The sequence below is a fragment of the Ammodytes marinus genome, assembly GCF_949987685.1.
Source record: "Ammodytes marinus genome assembly, chromosome: 22".
NCBI classification, from domain to species: Eukaryota; Metazoa; Chordata; class Actinopteri; order Uranoscopiformes; family Ammodytidae; genus Ammodytes; species Ammodytes marinus.
In genome coordinates this window covers 6,477,085-6,498,201 of record NC_137226.1, presented here as the reverse complement: position 1 = coordinate 6,498,201, position 21,117 = coordinate 6,477,085, and the positions used below count along the sequence as shown (strand labels likewise).

Here is a 21,117-nt window from a genome sequence, read left to right as displayed (position 1 = left end):
GGATGTCTAAAAAAGTGATGTTGAGAAAAGCTCTGATAGTGCCGGCTCGGCCCCTTTATAGGCCTTTCACACCAAAATGAACCAAGAGTCAGTTCCAGGCTGGTGTTGGGGTCAGTTCAAAACTGGTTACAGCCTTATCCCAGTTATGAACCGGTTGGTTTCACATCGACCGGAGACAGCCATGGAGCCGGCAAGAGAGCAACGTCATGACGTCACTGTAAACGTGTGTGTACGTCACCCGACGCCGCTGCTCTTGTGGCTAACGCTAAAGCTACCGCTAGCTTTAAGCACAACAACAGCGGCGAATACGTCTTATTTTTACACTTGTTGGCTCTCGCTTTGCTTTCTTAAGCAAACAGGACCCATACAGCGTATTCTCGCCGGTCAATTTGATCGCTACGTTCGGTAATTATGTTATGTTTACGTCTCGTAGTAGCGGTGTTTTTAAATATGGCGGGCATGAGGTTTGAGTTGCTCTGGTTGGTCAGGATAATCCCTCCCCCAACCGTTCGCGCAAGCAGTTCTTATCAAACCCTGCTCAATCCTGGGGTATGAGTTCCCCCGGTTTTTACGGCCCGGAGCAGGCTCTCTGGCGGTGTGAAACCAAAACACTGGCTCTAACTCCGAACAAGCCCAGAACTAGCTCCGATTTTGCGGCGGTGTGAAAGGCCTATTAGTCACCAGTGGATTACGGAGCTTGTCCTGGCCTGTGGTAGAACGAGAGGGTTAGTGGTTCGAGAGACAGTGGAAATCCAGGTTGAATATAAAAATATTCTTCCTGGAAGAGTTCATCCGAGAATTCAGAGCCAATTGTATGCAGTACTACACTAATGAACAGGGCCTCAATTTGACTGTGTGTTGTTGGTGCTTATGTGTGTAACTTCCTCCTGTCCACCTACTGTATACATTCAATGTCACCCGGGGCTTCAAAGACTCTGTCCATGGCCGATCCAGGCAGGGAAATGAAGGACAGAGACAGACAGATGGAGGGAGAGGAGAGAGAGGAGAGGAGAGGAGAGGCAGGTGGGGTAAAGAAGGGGGTCGGATGGTTACAGACGAATAATAATAGCAATTTGATATGGCCAATGGTCACATGCTGCTGTGGCCTTCTCCTCAGCTGTGAATGCTACTTGACATGCTTGTGTCTGGAGTTCCTCGTTGTGTGTGTTTATGCACTGTTAATCCCCCTTTACTCACTGGAACAAAATAGATTCAAGCATTGCACTAACTCCGTGCAATGAGTGTTTATTGCCCAATTAATACACAATTTTCATATTTGGATCAGGGCTGAAATGCAACCTCTCCATGCCATCTCAGAGAATTTGTGACATTTGACAGATGCAACGCTCGCTGCACATGTGATCGGGATAGCTATGGAGGAAAAAATACCAGGTCGACAAAATAATCTGTCGCACCTGGCAGTCTGTTAACATGAGGAGACCATTTTTTTTAGCAAGAGCAGCGTGCATCCAAAACTGGGGTGCAGGGCCATGGCACTGGCAGGGAAAGATAGTGAAGGGGTTGGGGAGTTCATGAGGTGATCCACTCCCAGACAACAGCTGAGCCGTGACCCCCGGACAGAAATAGGGCAGGGGCTTTCACTTAGCAAAGGGCTGTGTAGCTGGAGCATCACTATATGCTGCTCTTTTCAATACCCGGGCCAATATGCTAGCTCGATAACAATGGATGTTTGATTGATTAGATTAAAATGTATGGTGGTATGTGCAAATGCAAAGTGGGCATATAGCGTATGATACGCATTAATTTGATTCTAGGGACGTGTGTTTCTTTAAGGCCAAATGAGTAGTGTGACAGCCTAATAAGACTAGGCTATTTGAGTGACCTTGTTTCCTGGAGAAATGAGGCTAATAATAGGCCAAAATCTGGAGCTGCGTTGAAGCCTGTAATGGGTTGGAGCTAAAAAGCTATGATGAATCAATCCGGCTATGCAAGCAAGCCACGGAGAGAAAAAAAGAGACCATTAATTTGTGCTGTCAAAAATAAATATCATGTTCCTGCCAGATGAAGATGAGCATGTCCTATGCCTTCATATAGATGACCAAGATTACGGCGAATACTGTATGTGATTATAAGATTATAAATCACCAGGCTAGAATTTCTGTAAAGGATAGGTTCACATTTATTTCAAAGTCTTAAAAGAGTCCTCACATGGCCATATGTTCATGGGAGTTATTGCTCAATGTCTGTACCCGTCGTGAAGACATCCGCTCCTAAATTGACTCCAGAGAGGCATGATACAAAGCAGCATTAACATTTATTTTGATTTTTGTTATTTTTGTGTCCACTTGACGAATATTAATTCAATATTCACTCTCCTGCCAGCTCTGGTCTCGTCTCCACTAACTCTGAGGGAAATATCTTTTGTCCTTTTAGGTGATAAATGCTCCAATGTTCACCAGCTAGTCAAACATGTGTTAACTGATTTCCCTGCCTCACTAACTAAAACAAAATAGTATTGTGTCAAAAATATATAAATATAAGTAACATGAATATTTTAAATCTAACGCATTTTGTAAAAAATATTGTTTTCCATACATCTATAGTCACGAGTTGGTTGAGAGATCCAATTGGTCATAATAGGAGACCGATTTAAAGGTGCTATGAGGAACTTTTAAATATTTCTGAAACAAGTACAAGTACTACAATGCAGTATCCGAGGTACCATGAAAACTATTTCCCCGAAAAACTTAAAAAGGATCCCCTCCCCATACTTCTACTGGCATTATTGATCTCTTAGATCATTTTAAAGCCTGGGTTCTCCTAAATTAGAGTTCTTGATTTAGCTATTGAAACCCTCTGCCCTCATTATTTCCACTCACCTTGATGGAGAAGGAGCATGAGTCGGAAAAACAGAGCCCGCGTTCAGTCCTTTAAGGCCTTGTCCCTATCGGGTTTTAAATACCGCTTACACATTGTGAACTGAACTCAACCCCGTATAGTGTGGACGATCAGTGGGGTTGCGAACCCAGTGGGTGCATTCTCCGAGGTCAAAGGGTCACGGACCATCTCATTTGTCATGGGCAGAACTTCAAGGCCCTAAAACTTCACATGTGTACAGGTTCGTGTTTCAATTAACAGGTGTCGTATATCTTGTTTCCCTAACTTTGCTCATCTCCCACGACCTCTGTAATCCTAAAAATCTACTACGAGTTACAATAGATACAGTGTTTCCCATGCCGAACGCATCCATCATATTTGCTTCAGCCAGGGGTTAATGCTTTGATCCAGGGATGTCTGCTAACACTTGAATACAGTTCAGAAAGGCACTCGGAGACCTATAAAAGTCTATACGGTCGTCTATAAATCAACAAAATCAAGTCAAGATTTGTGTCCAGCATTCAAAATCAAGCTTTTAACCGACCCAAAAATGCAGCAATGATGTTCAGATAAGTCCCATCCCCACACTTCACAAAGGAAGCCCTCAAGCAGAAGCTTAAAAATAGATAAGTGTTACTTGTGCTACTCTCCCGCTTGCAGTGAAGCCACCCACATATGATTATTACCCTTTATGTAGCCAGCTGACGGTATTATCAGCACTGCAGCACACTGTATGAGCAAGAATAAACCTTGCCTTTGTGGGGAGAATAAAATATGTGACTAATGTACTGCTTTGAATCACATAATTGTGACCGTCAGTCACTGCTCAGAAAAGGCAGAACACAGGGTTTTGAGCAGAGGTGTTTGTTCGATATGCTCTGCATGATGACCTCTGTAAAATCAAATTGATGTGTCCTTTTACAAGCTGACAGCCCAACCACTATGTTTTCGGTTGGTGTGAAATTGTTAATTCTACTAAATCTTTAGACGTAATCTCAAGCACACATTTTTTAAATCTACCTTCATTCCCTGATATCTTCTTATTTTACCAGTGACGATGCAAATGCATATCCATTTTGTGTGTGTGTTTTTTTTCTTTTGCAGAGGTGGGAGCCTGATTTGTGAGCTACTATCCTCTGTGTAGTTTAAATGTAGACTGTACCATAAATTGGGTCAAGGCAGTTTTAGTGGCAATATTCACAACCCTCATCTCCCATGTCCAGACAGCGCAGACAAAGGAATGCAAATGAAGTACATACTGAACGCTTGCGGATGAGGTAGTCTGCCTGTCCTGGACGACGTGACACACCGAGCGTATATAGCCTAAAAGTGTTTGCGGAAACTGCCAATTGCGGGTGACCTATTGTAGCGCTTTGATTCAAGCTGCGTTATCTGCTCGACATGGGGCCTCACAGCAAGGTGTGTTGACAAGGCGACGACTGACGCTGTTCACAACATATGACTCCCATCAACTTAAAATAATAGTTCAACATTTTTATTTTCGTTTTTTGCCTCAGTCTCCCGCTCAAGAAAAGACGACAGGAAACGCTCCTGTAACTGTGCGTGCATTTTTGATGAAGTTCCTGGTTTCTTTCCAGTATGAATAGGCTATTTGGTTCTAAAATATCATAAAGTGTAAAAATATAGAGCGGAACATAACGTGGTAAATAAAAAAGTCCCAACAAGCACACAAGATTGAGTGATCTTGTAAAGTTTATCTTTTGAATTGCTCCCCTTGACAATCAGTGTTTGAGCTAAGCTAACCAGGATGCAAAAATGCACGTTCAGTTACAGGAGCGGTTTCTGTAGCCTTTTCTTGAGTTGGAGAGTGAGGCAAAAAATAATCTAACATGTTAAACTATTCCTTTAAAGGGTGATTTGCCCTTTCTCGTATCTTAGCAGCCAAACGCAGACAGAGCAGAGCATTATTCTCCTGCCACGATCAGCATACACCAGTGCAATCCTATTTTGTCTCCACTGTACTGGAAATATACCAATAGTTCAAGGCTTTTAGTGCCTTTAAGGGTAGACTGATTTTCCAAGCCTCATGTCCTAACTGCTAATATGACCGTTCTCTCAACTGTATGCATACCCTAAACTCAAAATGTGCCTTTTCGCCTTTCTGCAGAGGGGTAGAACAGAGGATTCGCACCAAACTCATCTCCGAATAGGGTAAAGTTGCTATTTAGCCAGAACATATATCATATTGACTGGATACAGGGGGCTCAACTAGCCTGGCTCCCTTACCAAAGGTAGGCTATCAAAACACTTATGCTCATGCTTACCAATTAACATGTTAGCCTAAATCTTGTTTGTTGAATCCATAACATCTAACCGATTACTAGCTAGTAGCTTCAGCTATATAAAAGCAAATCGGCTACTGGCTCCTGCTCCATATTTACCATTCAGATTCAGAGTGGCATGGATCATCTCCTTTAACTCTTGGCATGAAAGCAACTAGGCTTGATTCCCACGTTAACTGATTTTTTTATGAAGAAGAATGTGAACGTGTTCCATTTCGAGAATACTAGACAAAACTTAGATGTTGGTCAAGACAAAAAGTTCCTTATACTGAAGCGGCCCCTGGAAATATCGAGTTTGACAGATGAATAAACACAAACAAACATTGCACATAAAGCAGCCAGGAAGTGTAACCTTAGATAAACAATCAGATCTATTTTCGAACGCCTACGTGACATCATTATAACAACTCTCCAGTGGCGGGCTTGGGTCTGGCGCTAAAAATAGCGAAGATGTCAAAGCCCTGGTACATATATGTCCATGAAGTGTGCAGAGGAGAACATTCCCCAGATTACAGCAGATGGCTCGGAGATTGAAGCCGTGTGAGGAAAAGTTTGAAGAAGTTGCCCACTCACGCTGTGTGCTGGAGGGTTCACCTGGGGAAAAAAAACGCCAACTCAAAAACTGATGGTGTGTGGGGTTAAAGGGGGCATAAGGGATCTGCTTTGGCCCTTCCACGCATTTCGAACATGAAGTGGTTCTTGACCCCCATCGCTGTGAGGGTTGTGATGGAAAAAATTAGTCGAGCTTGCCGAAATAGAGTGGCCAACAGCTGTGTGCGAAGACATTTAGCTATTTAACATGTTCTGATTGGTCAGAGCTTCCAGGATGTAACGGATGCAGCCGATGTCTGCGGAAAAGTAGTGTCTAAATAAATAAAAAGTTTCACTCTTGGCCAAAACACAACCTGCAAGAAGACTATACTTCTGCATCTTTCGTCGCTATCGTGATATTGCATTTCCTCCTCATTTCTGCTTTTGCTTTGCTTTTTTTTTAAATAAAGGGGAACTTTGCCGCAGTTCCGCAATTGTTTGTAACACTGTAGGATACAACGAAGTACTGAGTTGAAGTAGTAGTGACTACAACAAGGCAATATAATTCCCAATCCGGGAAATCCTATCCTTCATAACAAGGCTTTCCAGGCATCATGATGGATGGGAAGCCTTATTTTCAGACCCAATGAAGTCATCAGTGTCGTGTGTTTCTCTGATGTGCATGGTGGGTTTGGGCCAAAGCTGCAGGGCTTCTCCACCACTGCTGTAGGAGAGAGGGAAGAAAAAATCATATGGGGGGTTGGAATAAGGAAAGAGTCCACGACATCATCTCTCCAGGCCTTTTAAGGAGCTCTCTAGTGGAGGGCTGCTGAGAGCGCTGGCCCACTTCCCCATCACAGCTTCCCAGCCCTGTCTCCTCAGAGTGACTGAGCACATAGGAAACACAATATGTATATAATACACTTTCTTTTTAAAGAAAAGAAAAACACAACAGAAATAATCAATTTAGTTGGGGCGGCAGTGGTCGGTGGCTTAGCAGGTAGGGTGGTTGGTTGTCATATGGATTGCAGGGTTGGTGGTTCGATTGCCCCGCCTCCTGCCACGAGTCGAGGTGTCCCCTGGGCAAGACACTAAACCCTGAAAAGCTTCCGATGGTTAGCTGGCATGTGGCAGCTGCTGCTATCGGTGTATGAGTCTGTGTGTGTGTGTGTGTTTGTGTGTATGAACGGGTGAATCAGACAAGACAATGTTAGCACTTTAAGTCTGAAAATAAATCTTTGAAAGTGCAATACAAGTGGATGCATTTAAAGCAATGAAGACAAACTAAAAGAAACACACAAGGCGGCCGGCGGCGTGACGCAAAAGTTCATCCGTTGTGTGCACTTATGAGAGGAACATGGCCGCAAGTTGTAACACCTACTTATCAAGTTGTGAAGGTCACACTTCATCATCGTTTGGACATTTTGAAAGCGTTCGCAGGCACAAGCAAAGACAGGGAGAGAAATTAAGGGGGACGCTTAGATGCTGACTGCAATCATATTCATCATTGTATTCCCAGATGTTGTCGCGGGGGCCGCGGCCCGGCTGGAGCTCAGTGTTCCGTGGCCAATCAGATATAGAAACACTTGGGGAGAGAGAGAGAGGAGAGGAAAGAAAATAATAGAAGATATGAAAGAGTAGAATAAAGAGGGCTTTGCTGTAGTGGAGGGTGACCCCACTCTGGCTTTATCAGTGCCGATGTCAGCCAGACCCCACGTGGCCCCACCACTCTCGGCTCAGCGCCATGCACCGCTTCATGAGTGAACCCCGGGCCAGAGTCGACCCACGCACTCTCACACAGAACGGGTGAGTTGGAATTAAGTAGGGGGAGACAGAACAAGAGAAGAAGGCTCGGGCGATGAAGCAGACTGTGTGGGCGAGCTGAGTGTATGCGTGTGTGTGTGTGTGTGTTTGTGTGTGTGTGTGTGTGTGTACTTGTACAGGGATCTTTGTGTGGACCATGGCTTTTGACCATCGGAGTGAGGACATTTTTGGAAAGTGAGAACATTTTGTCTGGTCCTCATTTCTACAAAGGCCTGTTTGAGGGTTAAGACTTGGTTTTAAGGTTCAGGTTGGGGCTAGGCATTTAGTTCTGATGATTAAGGTTAGGCCGGGTAAGGGGCTAGGAAATGCATTATGTTATTGCTCCTCATGGTCCTCAAAAAGCGAGAAGTACAAGAATATGTGTATGTGTGTGTGTGTGTGTGTGTGTGTGTGTGTGTGTGTGTGTGTGTGTGTGTGTGTGTGTGTATGTGTGTGTGTGTTAGTATGTATGAGTGAGTGAGATTGATCGAGGGGAAGTACCGTTGCATGTGTATGACAGCGCAGACAAATGGCGAGTGAGAGGCTGCAATGTTGGCAAGTTTGGCCCTGCGTTGCTGCCAGATCAGCTCCATGAATTCAGCGTTTCAAGTGCAGCTTTGAGCCTCTCAACCTGCCTCTATAAACAATAAGTCCCGCTGAAATATATTATAAAGGGAGCTGGGTGGAATCAGTTTTGTTTTCTTGAAACCAAATCCAATGGCATAGTACGGCCCATTTAGTCCCAATAAAACCACAGAAGTTGAAGAATTGCCTGTTTTTTTATTATATAAGGCATAATGAGTTAGTGTCTTGAATGCTGCTCATTGTAAATCTTACATCACGCTCACAATAAAAAAAGAAGATATCTAACCAAGTAAATTAGAGTATTCGAATTTTATTTTCTTAACATACAAAACAGAATAGTTCCAGAGTTTCATTATTATCTTTGTGAAATTAGATGCCATATATAGACTATTTAAATACTTTCAAGACATATATGTCCATAACCACATTCCATAAGCACTTTGGAATTCAGTCATTTATCAGTTATTTTAGTTTTCAAACACAGATACAGTTTAAATTAAGGTTGCATAATTATGTCAGTAAATCAGTCCGATCGCTGTTGACATTTCCCAACTTCTTATGACTTGATGATGTTTTTTTTTTAAGTTGTCAAGAAAGAAAAATAAGTTATTAAGTGAAAGTTATTTGGATCAAGTTTTAACAATCTGAGAGAGCAGTTGCATTGCATGGGAGCGGGGAGACAATATGTCCACTGCACAAACTGAGCTTCTGCCTTATCCGGCAGTCTGTGGCCCCCTCCCCAGACTCCAAGGCCAGATTGGAAGCTGAAAGAGAGTGGGACAGCTGCGAGGCCCACCATTGCTATGTGGTAAATGCGCGCTGAAATAGCCAAATTAATGGAAGGGGCTCAAGTCCCAAACCAGGGTTCAATAACGGGGGCTACATTGTAGTGCTTTGAGCTGTCACACATTCAGGGCGGACATCAATATTTACCGCTGCCATGGCACAGCGGCGGGCCCCAACAAAAAAAATAAAATAAGGGGGTGGCAGCAAGTTTGGGACCTCTCTGACTTCCAGGGGTGACTATGGCGCTTTCGGGAAATCCCCCCCTCTTTTAGTGTCACAATGGTACACCAACTTTGGATAACTGTTTCTTGGAAAGTGAGGGACTGGGAATACTGGGAGGGATGAACTGTACATCACCACGTAGCATGTATTGGAAAGTCTGGCATATGTACAACTCTCACCAATCACTAAAAAGCTTTAAAATATCGGAAGGAAAACCAAATAAAGTTGTTATGTTCTAAGTTTAAAATATGACAGAAATGATTCTCTGTCGGAATGTCTCCTATGAAGCAAAGTATGTAGTTTTTCTACAAGCTTTTAATGTACGGAAGTATGTGTTTTTATTGTATTCAAGTATTTGGAAAAATGATGGGTTACTTTGTACTTTGAACGGTAAACTGGAGTGATAGGAAGCCACAGTATTTACGGATCCCCGCACAAGGATATAAAAGGTAAGACCTGTTGCTATGAATCATATTTCTCTTGACTCCCAGATTCACAGGCCCCAACGGCTGCTATTTCCTCTCTCTCTCTCAATGAGGACACTTGTTTCATAATCCCTGAAGAAGTTTTCTCCCGTTACCACGACGACCGCACTTCTTTATACCTCTACAAAACCTTTTTGCGCCCCTCCTAGCCTTACCGGGGGTTTAGCAGATCTTCAAACTCCAATTACCGGCAACACTTTTTTTTCAAAGCACCTCCAGGCCCTATTATGGTCAAATGAGCAGCTATGGAACACAGCATCTCCTCCTCTGTAAATCTGAGAGTGTTGTCTCGTGCTCACGGTGCTGTGACAAGACAAGTTCGAGGGGTCGCGCGCCGCCAGGTGATGTGTTTCCATACGGCCGCGCGGGAGAGGAAAGGCACATATATGGCGCGGACTTTTATTTATTGCCAACTCTTTTTTTACTGGATGACTGCAGACTCGCCTCCTTCTGTAAGGAGCTCTGCAACTCCTCGAAAAGCAATGGAGCTCGGTGTGTAACCTCTTTAGATAAGGTGGGCCCCCTGGAAAACCTTATCCACAAAATCATTCTAACTGTGTAATTTGGGGGGTTATAGCCTAGTTGAATGATAGTAAACATCTGAAAAAAAGTTAAATGGCATTTATCAATCCAAATAAAAGATATTGTCATTTAAATTTGCTAAACTTTACAGAGATTATGTTGAGATGAGGCAGGCTATGCTCTGGTTCTTATGACACAGTAAGTATTTTGAACCAATCACGGCAGTTCTCTGCATGAACCATTCTATAAAAACAATGACTGTTGCCATGGAGACCGTTTGATAGGCAGAAAGCTGTATTTTGAACTAAGTTTTATAATATTTATGAACATTTGTTTTCAATACGATTTTTGTAAAAGCTTATTAAAGGGACACTGTGTAACATTTTAAGTAATTTATTAGCTAAAATCAATATCCTCATTCATAAATATGTCCTCATTGGTGTAAAATCACCTCTGCCAATAATCTGAAGTATCCTCCTGTGCGGAGAATTACAAATATTAATATTACATTTTGTACATTGAGCAGGCAAGTCTTATGGAGGCATCCATGTTTTTGGAATGTCATCAGGTGCATTGTTTAAAATGGGGGGGGGGGGGGTTACCCGGGGAGCGTTGCATTCTAGAACCTTCTAGAACTTTCTTGGTGATGTCATATTACACACTGTAATATTGCATCATCAAGAAAGTTCTAGAAAATTCTAGAAAGTTCTAGAATGCAACGCTCCCTGGGTAACCCCACCCCTTTTGAATAATAACAGAAGTTACAGTGGCCTTCAAGGACAAGAACAATTCTAAATTCTAAACAATGCACCTGATGACATTCCAACCATGACGCTTCCAACATGGCGGCGCCAATGCCTTGGTCCAAGGTATGGAGAAATATGGACATATATGAGACCCCTTGTAAGGGAAAAAATAATAATTAAATTTTTTTTCCAGCTATTATGCACTAAATTAAACGTACTTAATAATTATTAAGTAATTATTTTCTACAAAGTCTGCTAGGAAATAAAACCCAAAATTCTACACACTGCAGGTTTAAGACCCAACATTGATATCACATAGTGATTTTTAATATATTAGGTCCATGTTTTTCAGAGGCTTTAAGATTGTTGGATCTTCAGATTGATATGATTTTAGCTAAGATATGTCAACAGAATAAATTATTGTGTTATTGATTGAGTTTGGCAGAAGTTGTGCTGAAAACACCATTATATCTGAGGCAGTATCCTGAGAGGGTTTTACCTTCTAATGGTTTGAGATGTCTGGATATTGTTAGTTTAACTTGACAGTTAGCAATACAAAAGGGATTGTATGCTTTAGCAAGGAAATCAGGGACGATTCAGAAGGGTTTAACATGTTTCCTATGCAGACGGTGGCGCGGTGACCCCAGTGACCCCTAACACAAACACAAGTTTATCTGAAAGCTTATCATCCCAGTGCGAGGTCCCATCACAGTGCTTCCTCTGTCTGTCTGACTGTGTGGTAGATACTGGCACTCTCGGTCCAAAGCTACATCCCCAGAACTGAAAAGGGGAAGGGCAACGAAAAGAAGGAGAGGGTTCTATAGAACACCAAAGGAAGTGTGGACTAGATCTTTTTTGCCTTGATTCCTCAAAAAAAGGAAATAATTCCAAACATCTTACTGTATGTCTCTAAAGGGACCTATCCATCAGGAGTTGGTGGAGAACAAAAGGGAAAGACTGATTTTTTTTTTAAATCGTCTCTGAAAACTGAAATATGCATTTGTGTGACCTTACATTTTTTTTCTATTATATGTTTTTGTCTTTACTCTGTAGCATTATGAGATTGTATTTGAAAAATGACATGTATTATAATTATTATTATTATTATTATTATTATTATTATTATTATTAATTAATATATAACTTCTGTTTATCAGGTGGCCAGAAACCTTTAATGTCTTCAAATGAATGCTAATAAGATGTGAGTAGCCTATGTCAATGTTATGTGTAGACTCACATCTTGGTCCCTCACATCTGAAGCTCGTTCCTGTGCACCTAGTTTGCCAAAAAAAAAGTAGAAGGTGGAAGCTTTTTTAATTGAAACATGATTACACAGTAGTGCTGCTAAAAAAGGAGATAAGTCCACGAGAGAAGCCTGCTGATTGTCTTGAACATCTCACACAAATGCTCAAATCAATTCTGTTACACAAACAGGGCTCCATTGACACCGCTGTGGTTTGATTTTCTGCCAGGCCCAGGCGGTGTTGAAGTGGAGTCTGAAGGAAGCAGAAAAATCATTATGTATCTAGAGCGACTGTTCAAGCGGCCCCCGAGGGAAATACGCAATCCCTCTGACAATTAAAGAAGCCAGGAGCCTGTTCGCCAGTGGCCAACACTATATAAACACCAGTCTGGCTTGTAGTAAATGTCAGGCATAGGTAGGCATTGCACATCGCACACATGACTCACTCCACTGTATACAGAATCCCTAAGAAGCATATCTATCTTCTGTCCTGCTCTGACCCAGGAATGTCCTTAGCTGCTTCCCTCCTTTCAGGGTAAAGGCTGTTCCTCAAAGCTGACCATTTTTTTCTCTTTCATATCATATCCAAAATGTCGGGCTCGCAGGATGTGTGTCCTTAAAGTTTTCGAGAAGCGTCACTCTCGAGGCCCAGTGAAAACTTTCAACCTCAGTTATGGTCGAGTACAATTACATTGAATTGTTTCGTCAACAGCACGATAGTGAATCCCGAGAGAGTGTAAAGGGCCCGTATGACGCCAGTTTACTCCCACAAAAAGTTGCAGGGTCTTGTCTGGTCACATCAACATTGTCCAACATTGTGGTCAGATCAAAAGACTCGTCTCTTGTGTAGAACTATGGTTTGATATCTGATGCTCACAAAGCTTCCCACTTCCCTTTTCCCATGTCATGTAATGTTCCCATACCCTGACCTCTGAGCTCCACAAGCCCCCAAGCAGCTCCGAAACCACGTGATTTCTCTGTGGTTTGACTCACCACAATACAAGTTTAAAAATAAAGTTCTGATTAAACCAATGAGGTGCGGTTTGCTCGTGCAACTTCATGTCAACTGTTAGGCCGTGATGTATGTGGGAAATGGATTTCTCTGCACTGATCTCTGCCAGACAGCTTGTGGTTGATACAACCTGTCCCCCCAGCTGAGATGGCAATGATGTCATAGTTAGAAATTGTGTTATTCATTTAAACAACACCAGAGGGCGCCATCGTGTAGGGATTAAGAAATGTGGATGATGAGGAGACAAAACTAGAACAGGGTCTTTTTACATTAACCAGGCCAGTTAGGAGTTATTCTTCTTCTTATCAAAGTTGTTTACAGAATGGTTGCAGATGACCACGATTTCTGGATGCATCCATGTAAACAAACCAAGATTCCATCATTGTTTTTTGAGTTATTTTTTGCTATGTATCCTGATAGTTGTCATTTAGTTGGCAGCAGAACTGTGCTGCTGCTTCTTGTTGTTTAGACAGCTAGTTTTCCTAATCGGAAAATGCAATTGATCTTTCCAGGTAGTTCGCTAGATTTTAAATTTATTTAACCAAATGCTTCTAGATTTTCAGCATTTGGCGACTCTTTCTATCAAATAATCATGAACCCTATATTATATCAAATGTATCTAAATATGTACAATATTAACACAATACAGCAAAAAGTACCAGATATATACAATGTGAAAGTGAGCCTATTTTGCATCGATGACAAAAAATATATATAAATAGGGACTAGCCTACAGTTCAATGGTAACATGTCAAAACAGAATACAACTAAAAATGGCTGATGGGTTGAAGCCGCAGATAAGGGTCGAAAACAATAGCCTATATTTTCAGTAATTAGAATTTTCTATCAGCAGCCACAGATTATGAGGACAGAATGTAAAATGGAGGTAGAGCGAGAGCAACTGTCGCAATCCTACCGCAAAGCAGGTCTGAAGTGTCGCGCAGCAGCCCCTGATTTTCCGCGTGGAAACCCCAATCGGTCTCTCCGTACGGCACCCTAGCTGCAGACGGTATGTTCTTCATCCCGATCCCCCAAAAAAGTATAAAATCACACATACCCGCTGGGTTTTAATGAACTTTTCGTGCTCTATGTGTTTCAGAAACCATGCCGCCCAAAGGTCCTCTGCAGTCTGTCCAGGTTTTCGGACGTAAAGTGAGTAAAAATAGAGAATTTATTCCACGTGTGGTCATGTCTTTCCTGTCAGGCTAGCGCACATTAGCTACAGGAGCTAACGTGAAGCGGCGCTGTGTCGTAGTTTTACATCGACAAAGGCCCGTATTTTAACTTATGAAGGCAGATATCGCTTTAAGCCGAACTGAAACTGTATCATTCCATTTTTGGTATAAATGACCGTAAAGCATCTGCAAGAGTGTTGTTGAGTTAGCCACCGGTCGTCTTAGCTGTGTATCGAATCAGATGTAGCTAAGCGAGCTAGCCTGGTTGCTAGCAATGGTTGGAATTCACAAACCCAAAAGGATGATAACGTTCATTTTTAACTCACGTCTCCTCTTAAAGTCATAGTACTTTTGTTATTGAATTCAAAGGGACAGTTGCCCTTTCAGTCTGAGAAACAATGCCATTCCATGAGATGCTTGATATAAAGGGGATGCTTTGGCTTGCTTGTACAACTTAATGTGTCTTTACCTGACTTAGTCAGATTCGGTTTGATATGCTTATCTAATGATTATGTTCCTTTAACAGAAAACCGCCACAGCAGTTGCCCACTGCAAGAGGGGGAATGGTCTGATCAAGGTGAACGGCAGACCCCTGGAAATGGTGGAGCCTGCCACCCTCCAGTACAAGGTGAGTACAAGAGAGAGAGTTAACTTGTTATGATGGAGGTCAATTGATGTAACATCTGTGACCATGTGGGCTGGGCAGCATAGCTTGGTTCATTCTATTGTCCCCCCTTAACATTATGAATTTCAAGTCAAGTCCTGCTGTCCATCCCAGTCTAGCCGCTGACTGCAATATTCTATAGAGGGTCCCAGTAGATCCATAAATAGCTTTAAAATGCATTGAATAAGTTCCATCTAAATATAAGGCCTTCATTGGTATAGGATGTATATGTGTATTTGGATGTGATTTGTTTTTCAACGTTAACATTGCTAAATGCTTGTTTTTTTAGCTTCTGGAGCCAGTGCTGCTGCTGGGCAAGGAGCGTTTCGCTGGAGTTGACATCAGAGTCAGAGTGAAGGGTGGTGGACATGTCGCACAGATCTACGGTAAGCTCAACGTTGTTTTCCAAATCATGAATTGGTTTAATATGTATCATTGTCTTGGCATACATGTACCTTTTTTAACTATTATTTTCAATGTTTTTGTCTTCCAGCTATCCGTCAGGCCATCTCCAAATCCTTGGTTGCCTACTACCAGAAGTGTGAGTATTATTTGTTTGTGCTCCAACATCCCTCATGCTGTTGTCAAAATGCTGCTACATATGTTTCCACCACATGAGTGGGATTTTTTTTTATTTTTATTAATTCTTGTATTTTATAGGGCTGGCCCGAATGCCATCTTTCAGGCTTCGAATATTCGTTGGTTTTTCCGAGCGAATATTCGTTCCAGAAAAACACACCATCAAAAACAACATAAAAATTAAAAATAAATATATAAAAAAAACGTTAATAATCCCTATATACTCCCTGGAACCAATTTTGACAGTATCTGCATATTTTGTTGAAGATTTACGCGCTCGGAGGTGAAGTAATGGATGCGCTATGACACTTAGTGATGTAATATCCTCCCAAATGAGCAATACTACTACTACTACAATATTACTAACTTTTATATCCAAATATAAAATTATTTGATGACATTATATTTCAGTACTAGCTTCTTGCAAAACAAAACAAAAAAAAACGAAGCTCCGAATACAAATTTTCCGAACGAGTATTCGAATAATTCGGGCCAGCCCTAGTATTTTATAAGGATGTGTTGCATTTCACTACAATCTATTTCTGTGAGATAGATGATTGAATATTAGTGCTGATCCTAAAGAAAGTAATGTAGTCCATATGTTTGCTCGATGAGTTACTTTGATTACAAGATAGCAGAAAGCCCTTCATATAACAAATCAAACTAAACTTAAACTACCACGACTCAAACGGGAGGACACATTTACTGTCATCTTTTCATACAGATACATTTGTCTGGTATTGTCATGTGTTGCTGTGTAAATATCGGTACAATATTAAAAGTCAGTAAACTGAAACTACATAGTCAGGGATTGTTTATATATTTAATTGTTACGCGCCATAGGCAATTCTTGTTAAATCAATCATTTCAAGCCAAATCAGAAATACATTTTCTAGTGTTACAAAAGGTCCATTTGCATCAATGCAACAATCTTTAACTACTACACAACGTCCTGAAGAAGGCTCAAGCCGACACGCTTTGGTGTTCTTTTCATTTGAATAATAACTTTTTAATGCTAGGAATTAAAGACCTTTCGATTCATTTTGAAACCAGCCAGTGTCCGGATTTTTTTTGACATTATTGCTAATAACTACTCCATCTGTCATATATAGAACAGTGTTTAGTGAATTGTACATACCGTATTCTGTCACTGCAGACTGTAGTTACACCTACAGAGTAAGAACATACAGGACCTAACCTGAAGTGTTTGTTTTCCTCCTTCAGATGTGGATGAAGCCTCCAAGAAGGAGATCAAGGACATCCTGATCCAGTACGATAGGACCCTGCTGGTGGCCGATCCACGTCGCTGCGAGTCCAAGAAGTTCGGTGGACCCGGAGCTCGTTCTCGCTACCAGAAGTCCTACCGTTAATCCCCCTGTACATTTTCATAATAAATGGTGGAACAACAAATTCAATTTGTCCTCATTCATTGAAATGAAACACCTGAAGTTATAATTATTTACATGTATTAAAAGACATGCAGTGTGAACTCTGTATTTGTTGTGAGGAGAAATTAATGCTGATGGTGTCAACAGTGGTTAAATGTAGTGAATTATTTATATATAGGCTTAACAGCAACCAGCAGGTATCCAAAGTGCCCTACATCAATTAATGGTTCAAGGTTCATCAATTCATGCTAGGCCTGCAGCTTAAAGCAACTATTTGTGTGCCGCCTTCATTTTCAGCAAAGCGAAAACATTTAAGGAATGACCATGAGCTGCTACATCAGCTTCTGAAACGAGACCTAGATATTTTGTAACTTTACTTTGGCCTCTTGGTGAGATCAAAGGGGGATAAAGACCTAATGGAGATTAGAAATGTTAAAGTAAACTACAGCCATAAACATTCAATTTACTTCACCGAACAACATGACTTCTAATATTCATATAAAGCAAATATTAGTGATTACCATAATACTATTGAGCAGACCTCTACATCACAAGAACAGATTTTGCTGTACCAATACAATGGAATTTATTTGTCCACTTTCTTGTGTTTTTGTACATAAAGTAGGTTGAGCTTGAAATGTTATTTTGCGAGTCAACTTTAATAACTAAATATTGTTTTACGTCTATCTACCACCTACTTGCATTGCTTTTTGTTTCTGTGATTATTATGCCACATTTCACCAGCAGAGGGAGCCAGAAGACAGTGATAACTCTAATACTATACTGACTTGCTGCCTAGTCTCATTGTCCTACAGTTCAATATGATCAGTGAATATACACCACACTACAACTCCAAATGATCCCCTTTCTAAAACCCTTGTTTGTAATGGTAACTCATTTGCAAAATTCAGTATCTTAGCTGGCCCTGCTTTGAAAACTTAGTAAATTATGATAAAAATATAGCACCCTTCATACATAGGCCTAAAAAGCAGTTAAAGTGCTTAAGATGCACAAAATGAATACGATAGGGGCACACCTAAAAAGCATAATGCTTAAAATAAAAATGATAACCAATAAAAAAACATAAAATGCATATTACACAAAATAATCAAATAAAAACCACATATTGAGAAACACTAATGAGCAATATGTTTTTTTATTGTTCCAGGCTTGTGTTGTTATAAATCAGAGCAGTGTGTATGCAGCATTGCTTATTTGACGGATGATTTCAGCATTTTGCTGGGTTTAACTAAACAGTCTATTTCCTCAATCTTATCCTCGTTCACATTTTGACATAAAATTGCTGCATTCTTTCCATATTTTGCTGCCTATCGCTTGTTAGTGCTATCTGCTGTCATTGACACACACACACACACACACACACACACACACACACACACACACACACACACACACACACACACACACACACACACACACACACACACACACACACACACACACACACACACACTTTCTTGTACTTCTAGCTTTGTGAGGACACACATTGACATAATACATTCCCAAGCCCCTTACCCTAACGAACCGGGCCCAAAATGTCCTCACTCCTAAGGTTAAACCCCCAACTGGTCCTCACAAAGATGCCTGTACAAGTATACATGCACTAACACACACACACAAACACACTGCACTCTACCATTCTACCACCAGCACAACAACTACAGCACTGTAATAATGAGGTGAGCTGAGCTGAGGCCCAGATGTTGTATGCCTCTCTGTGGGCAGCCTTGCAGCAGCCGTTCCCGCTCGGTGAGCTCCCGGGGGGGGATCGGGCCGCTGTACAGCCCTCCAATAATCAACTCAGCAGGGAATCCCACTCCCCCACTGCTACTGTTGTTTACTACTGTTTGTTTACTGGCCCTGCCCACTGCCTCACCTCTCAAAGGCCATAATACTGCACTGGTGACATGTGTGTGTGTGTGTGTGTGCCTCTGGAAATGGCTGTGTTATTTTTCTGCAGCAAGGAATAGGGACTGACAACGAGGGTACAAAGCAATGTGGATAATGCAGCGAACAGTCGGGAACCAGGAAGCAAGACAATGCTGTTAAAAATGAATGTTTGTGCTTGTTTTTCTATGTGTATTGGGAAAACTGGTCTCATCTCTCTTTTTTTCTTTTCTGAAAATATAGTATGTATGCCATTGCTTAAGGCAAGAATGTAGTACACGCCTGTCATAATAGGAAAAACAGACACACACTAACACATTCTCAATACTATACAAAACTGCAACATGTATTTAAATTACCCAATTTATCTTTATATTCTAATTTAATTAATCAAACAGTGTAATCAACCAACCAATACCAGGGACTACTTTCCTAAAATGTCAACCTTTATCAAGTGCAAGTGTAACAAATTGCTATATCAGTGGTTTATAAATCATTCCATCCAAGCAATTATTAATGAAAAACTTTTGGGTTGCCAGGTTGGGACAACTCCCTCCCTGGCTGGTGTTAAATGTTCTTCCAGCATGACTTTGACACTTGCTTTGTCTTTACAGCTCTCCAGCAACAGACCATATGACCTGTGACCTTCTATGAAAGAGCTGCAATCCATTTGTTTACTATTTATTTACATTTGCACCTGCAGATATAGGAGATCAAAACCCTTTCACACTGACTTTAACACAATTCCTAATTGCGGATTGCAGGACTATTGTTTGTTGTTGCCTAGTTAGAAAGTGAGAAACACATTACCTTACATTAGTGGCATTTAACTGAAAGATGTTTTGTAGCCTTTATGAATGACTTATTAACATGTATTAACTGCAGACTTGATGGCTCATAAGTAAGTATGAAACTCATGAGCATTAGTTTAGGACTTGACTGTTCAAGTAAGAGGGATTATTTGCAAACCTGGCAACCTAAAAGTTGCTCTAAATAGCTGCTTTGTATAGCATTATTTATTGATTAATTAAGCTTTAATACAGAAGTTTTTTAAAACTGCTACACTGAGAATAAAGGTTACCAATATATCAAAGTGATACTAGATAAAGTTAATGGAAAGGGGGGGGGGGGGGGGGAGTGTTGCATGCGCTGGTGGTTGGTGAAGCGGATTTGAGCAATGCTTAAAGGTTATGTGCAAACTGTTGGCACCTGGATGTATTTGTTTGTTTTCTTCAAGCTGGTGCTGATGCTTTGATTCACGATTCGTTTGAAAAAGAAAATTGAAGGGCTGTGATGGTAAATTAAGTCAATTTAGAATCGGAGCAAAAAAGGTGTCTGATGAATAATTTGCTTGTTATTCTTTTGGTGCTTAAATCGTGCCATTAAGTGTGTATTCCTTTATTGCTCAGTATGGGCAAACACACACACACACACACACACACACACACACACACACACACACACACACACACACACACACACACACACACACACACACACACACACACACACACACACACACACACACACACACACACACACACACACACACACACACACACACACACACACACATACACCCTAGCACTGGCCTTTCCTCTTTTAACACCTCTGCCTGGCTGGGTCCACCAAATCACACAAGCACAGAGGTGTTAGGCCAGGATGCATTTTGTCATCACTTACACTTCATCCTGCACCTCTCTCCTCCAGTCCTAACACACACACTTTGCCATTAACACATGAAAGCATATGAATACACCCCACATGCACAACACACAAAATAGGCTTTAAGCACAACATACAGTACATTATTTTTTTATATTGCAGCCTGTTCTCTGCAGTCACACAAGGAAAGACAGAGAAAGGGTATGTTCATTAACACATATTGACCCCCCCCCCCATCTCCCCAACACACACACACACACACACACACACACACACACACACACTGACCCCTATTCGAGCCTCATTGCCCTGGATGAGTAAACACCAGTTGTTTGTGGGGACCAGTGGCTGAGGTGCAGAGGACAGTAGCAGGCTGGAACAGATGTGGAGAGGAAGCAGCTCAGCCCAGCGACGCGCCACTGTTTGGGCCCACAGCAATAATGAGGGGCTAGCTGCTTATCTGTGTGGCATTGTCCTTGAGGGGAGATGATCTCTATAAGCATGTGTGTGTGTGTGTGTGTGTGTGTGTGTGTGTGTGTGTGTGTGTGTGTGTGTGTGTGTGTGGGGAGGAGAAGGAGGAGGAGGAATGTCTCCATTGAGACCACAGCTGGATTTATTACATTTTGCTTGCCTGGTAACAAAACAATGAAGCCGAATTTAAC

At 41.6% G+C, this 21,117-nt stretch overlaps 1 protein-coding gene across 1 annotated transcript; it reads left to right on the top strand.

Moving 5' to 3' along the window:
- The first annotated feature begins 14,054 nt into the window (after nt 1-14,054).
- On the top strand, nt 14,055-16,904 carry rps16 (ribosomal protein S16). The gene is made up of 6 exons (XM_080051402.1): nt 14,055-14,085; nt 14,176-14,228; nt 14,778-14,879; nt 15,205-15,301; nt 15,409-15,456; nt 16,719-16,904. Exons 2-6 carry the CDS (start codon nt 14,181-14,183, stop codon nt 16,862-16,864), a joined length of 441 nt encoding a protein of 146 aa, XP_079907528.1. The 5' UTR covers nt 14,055-14,085; nt 14,176-14,180; the 3' UTR covers nt 16,865-16,904.
- The last annotated feature ends 4,213 nt before the right edge of the window (nt 16,905-21,117 follow it).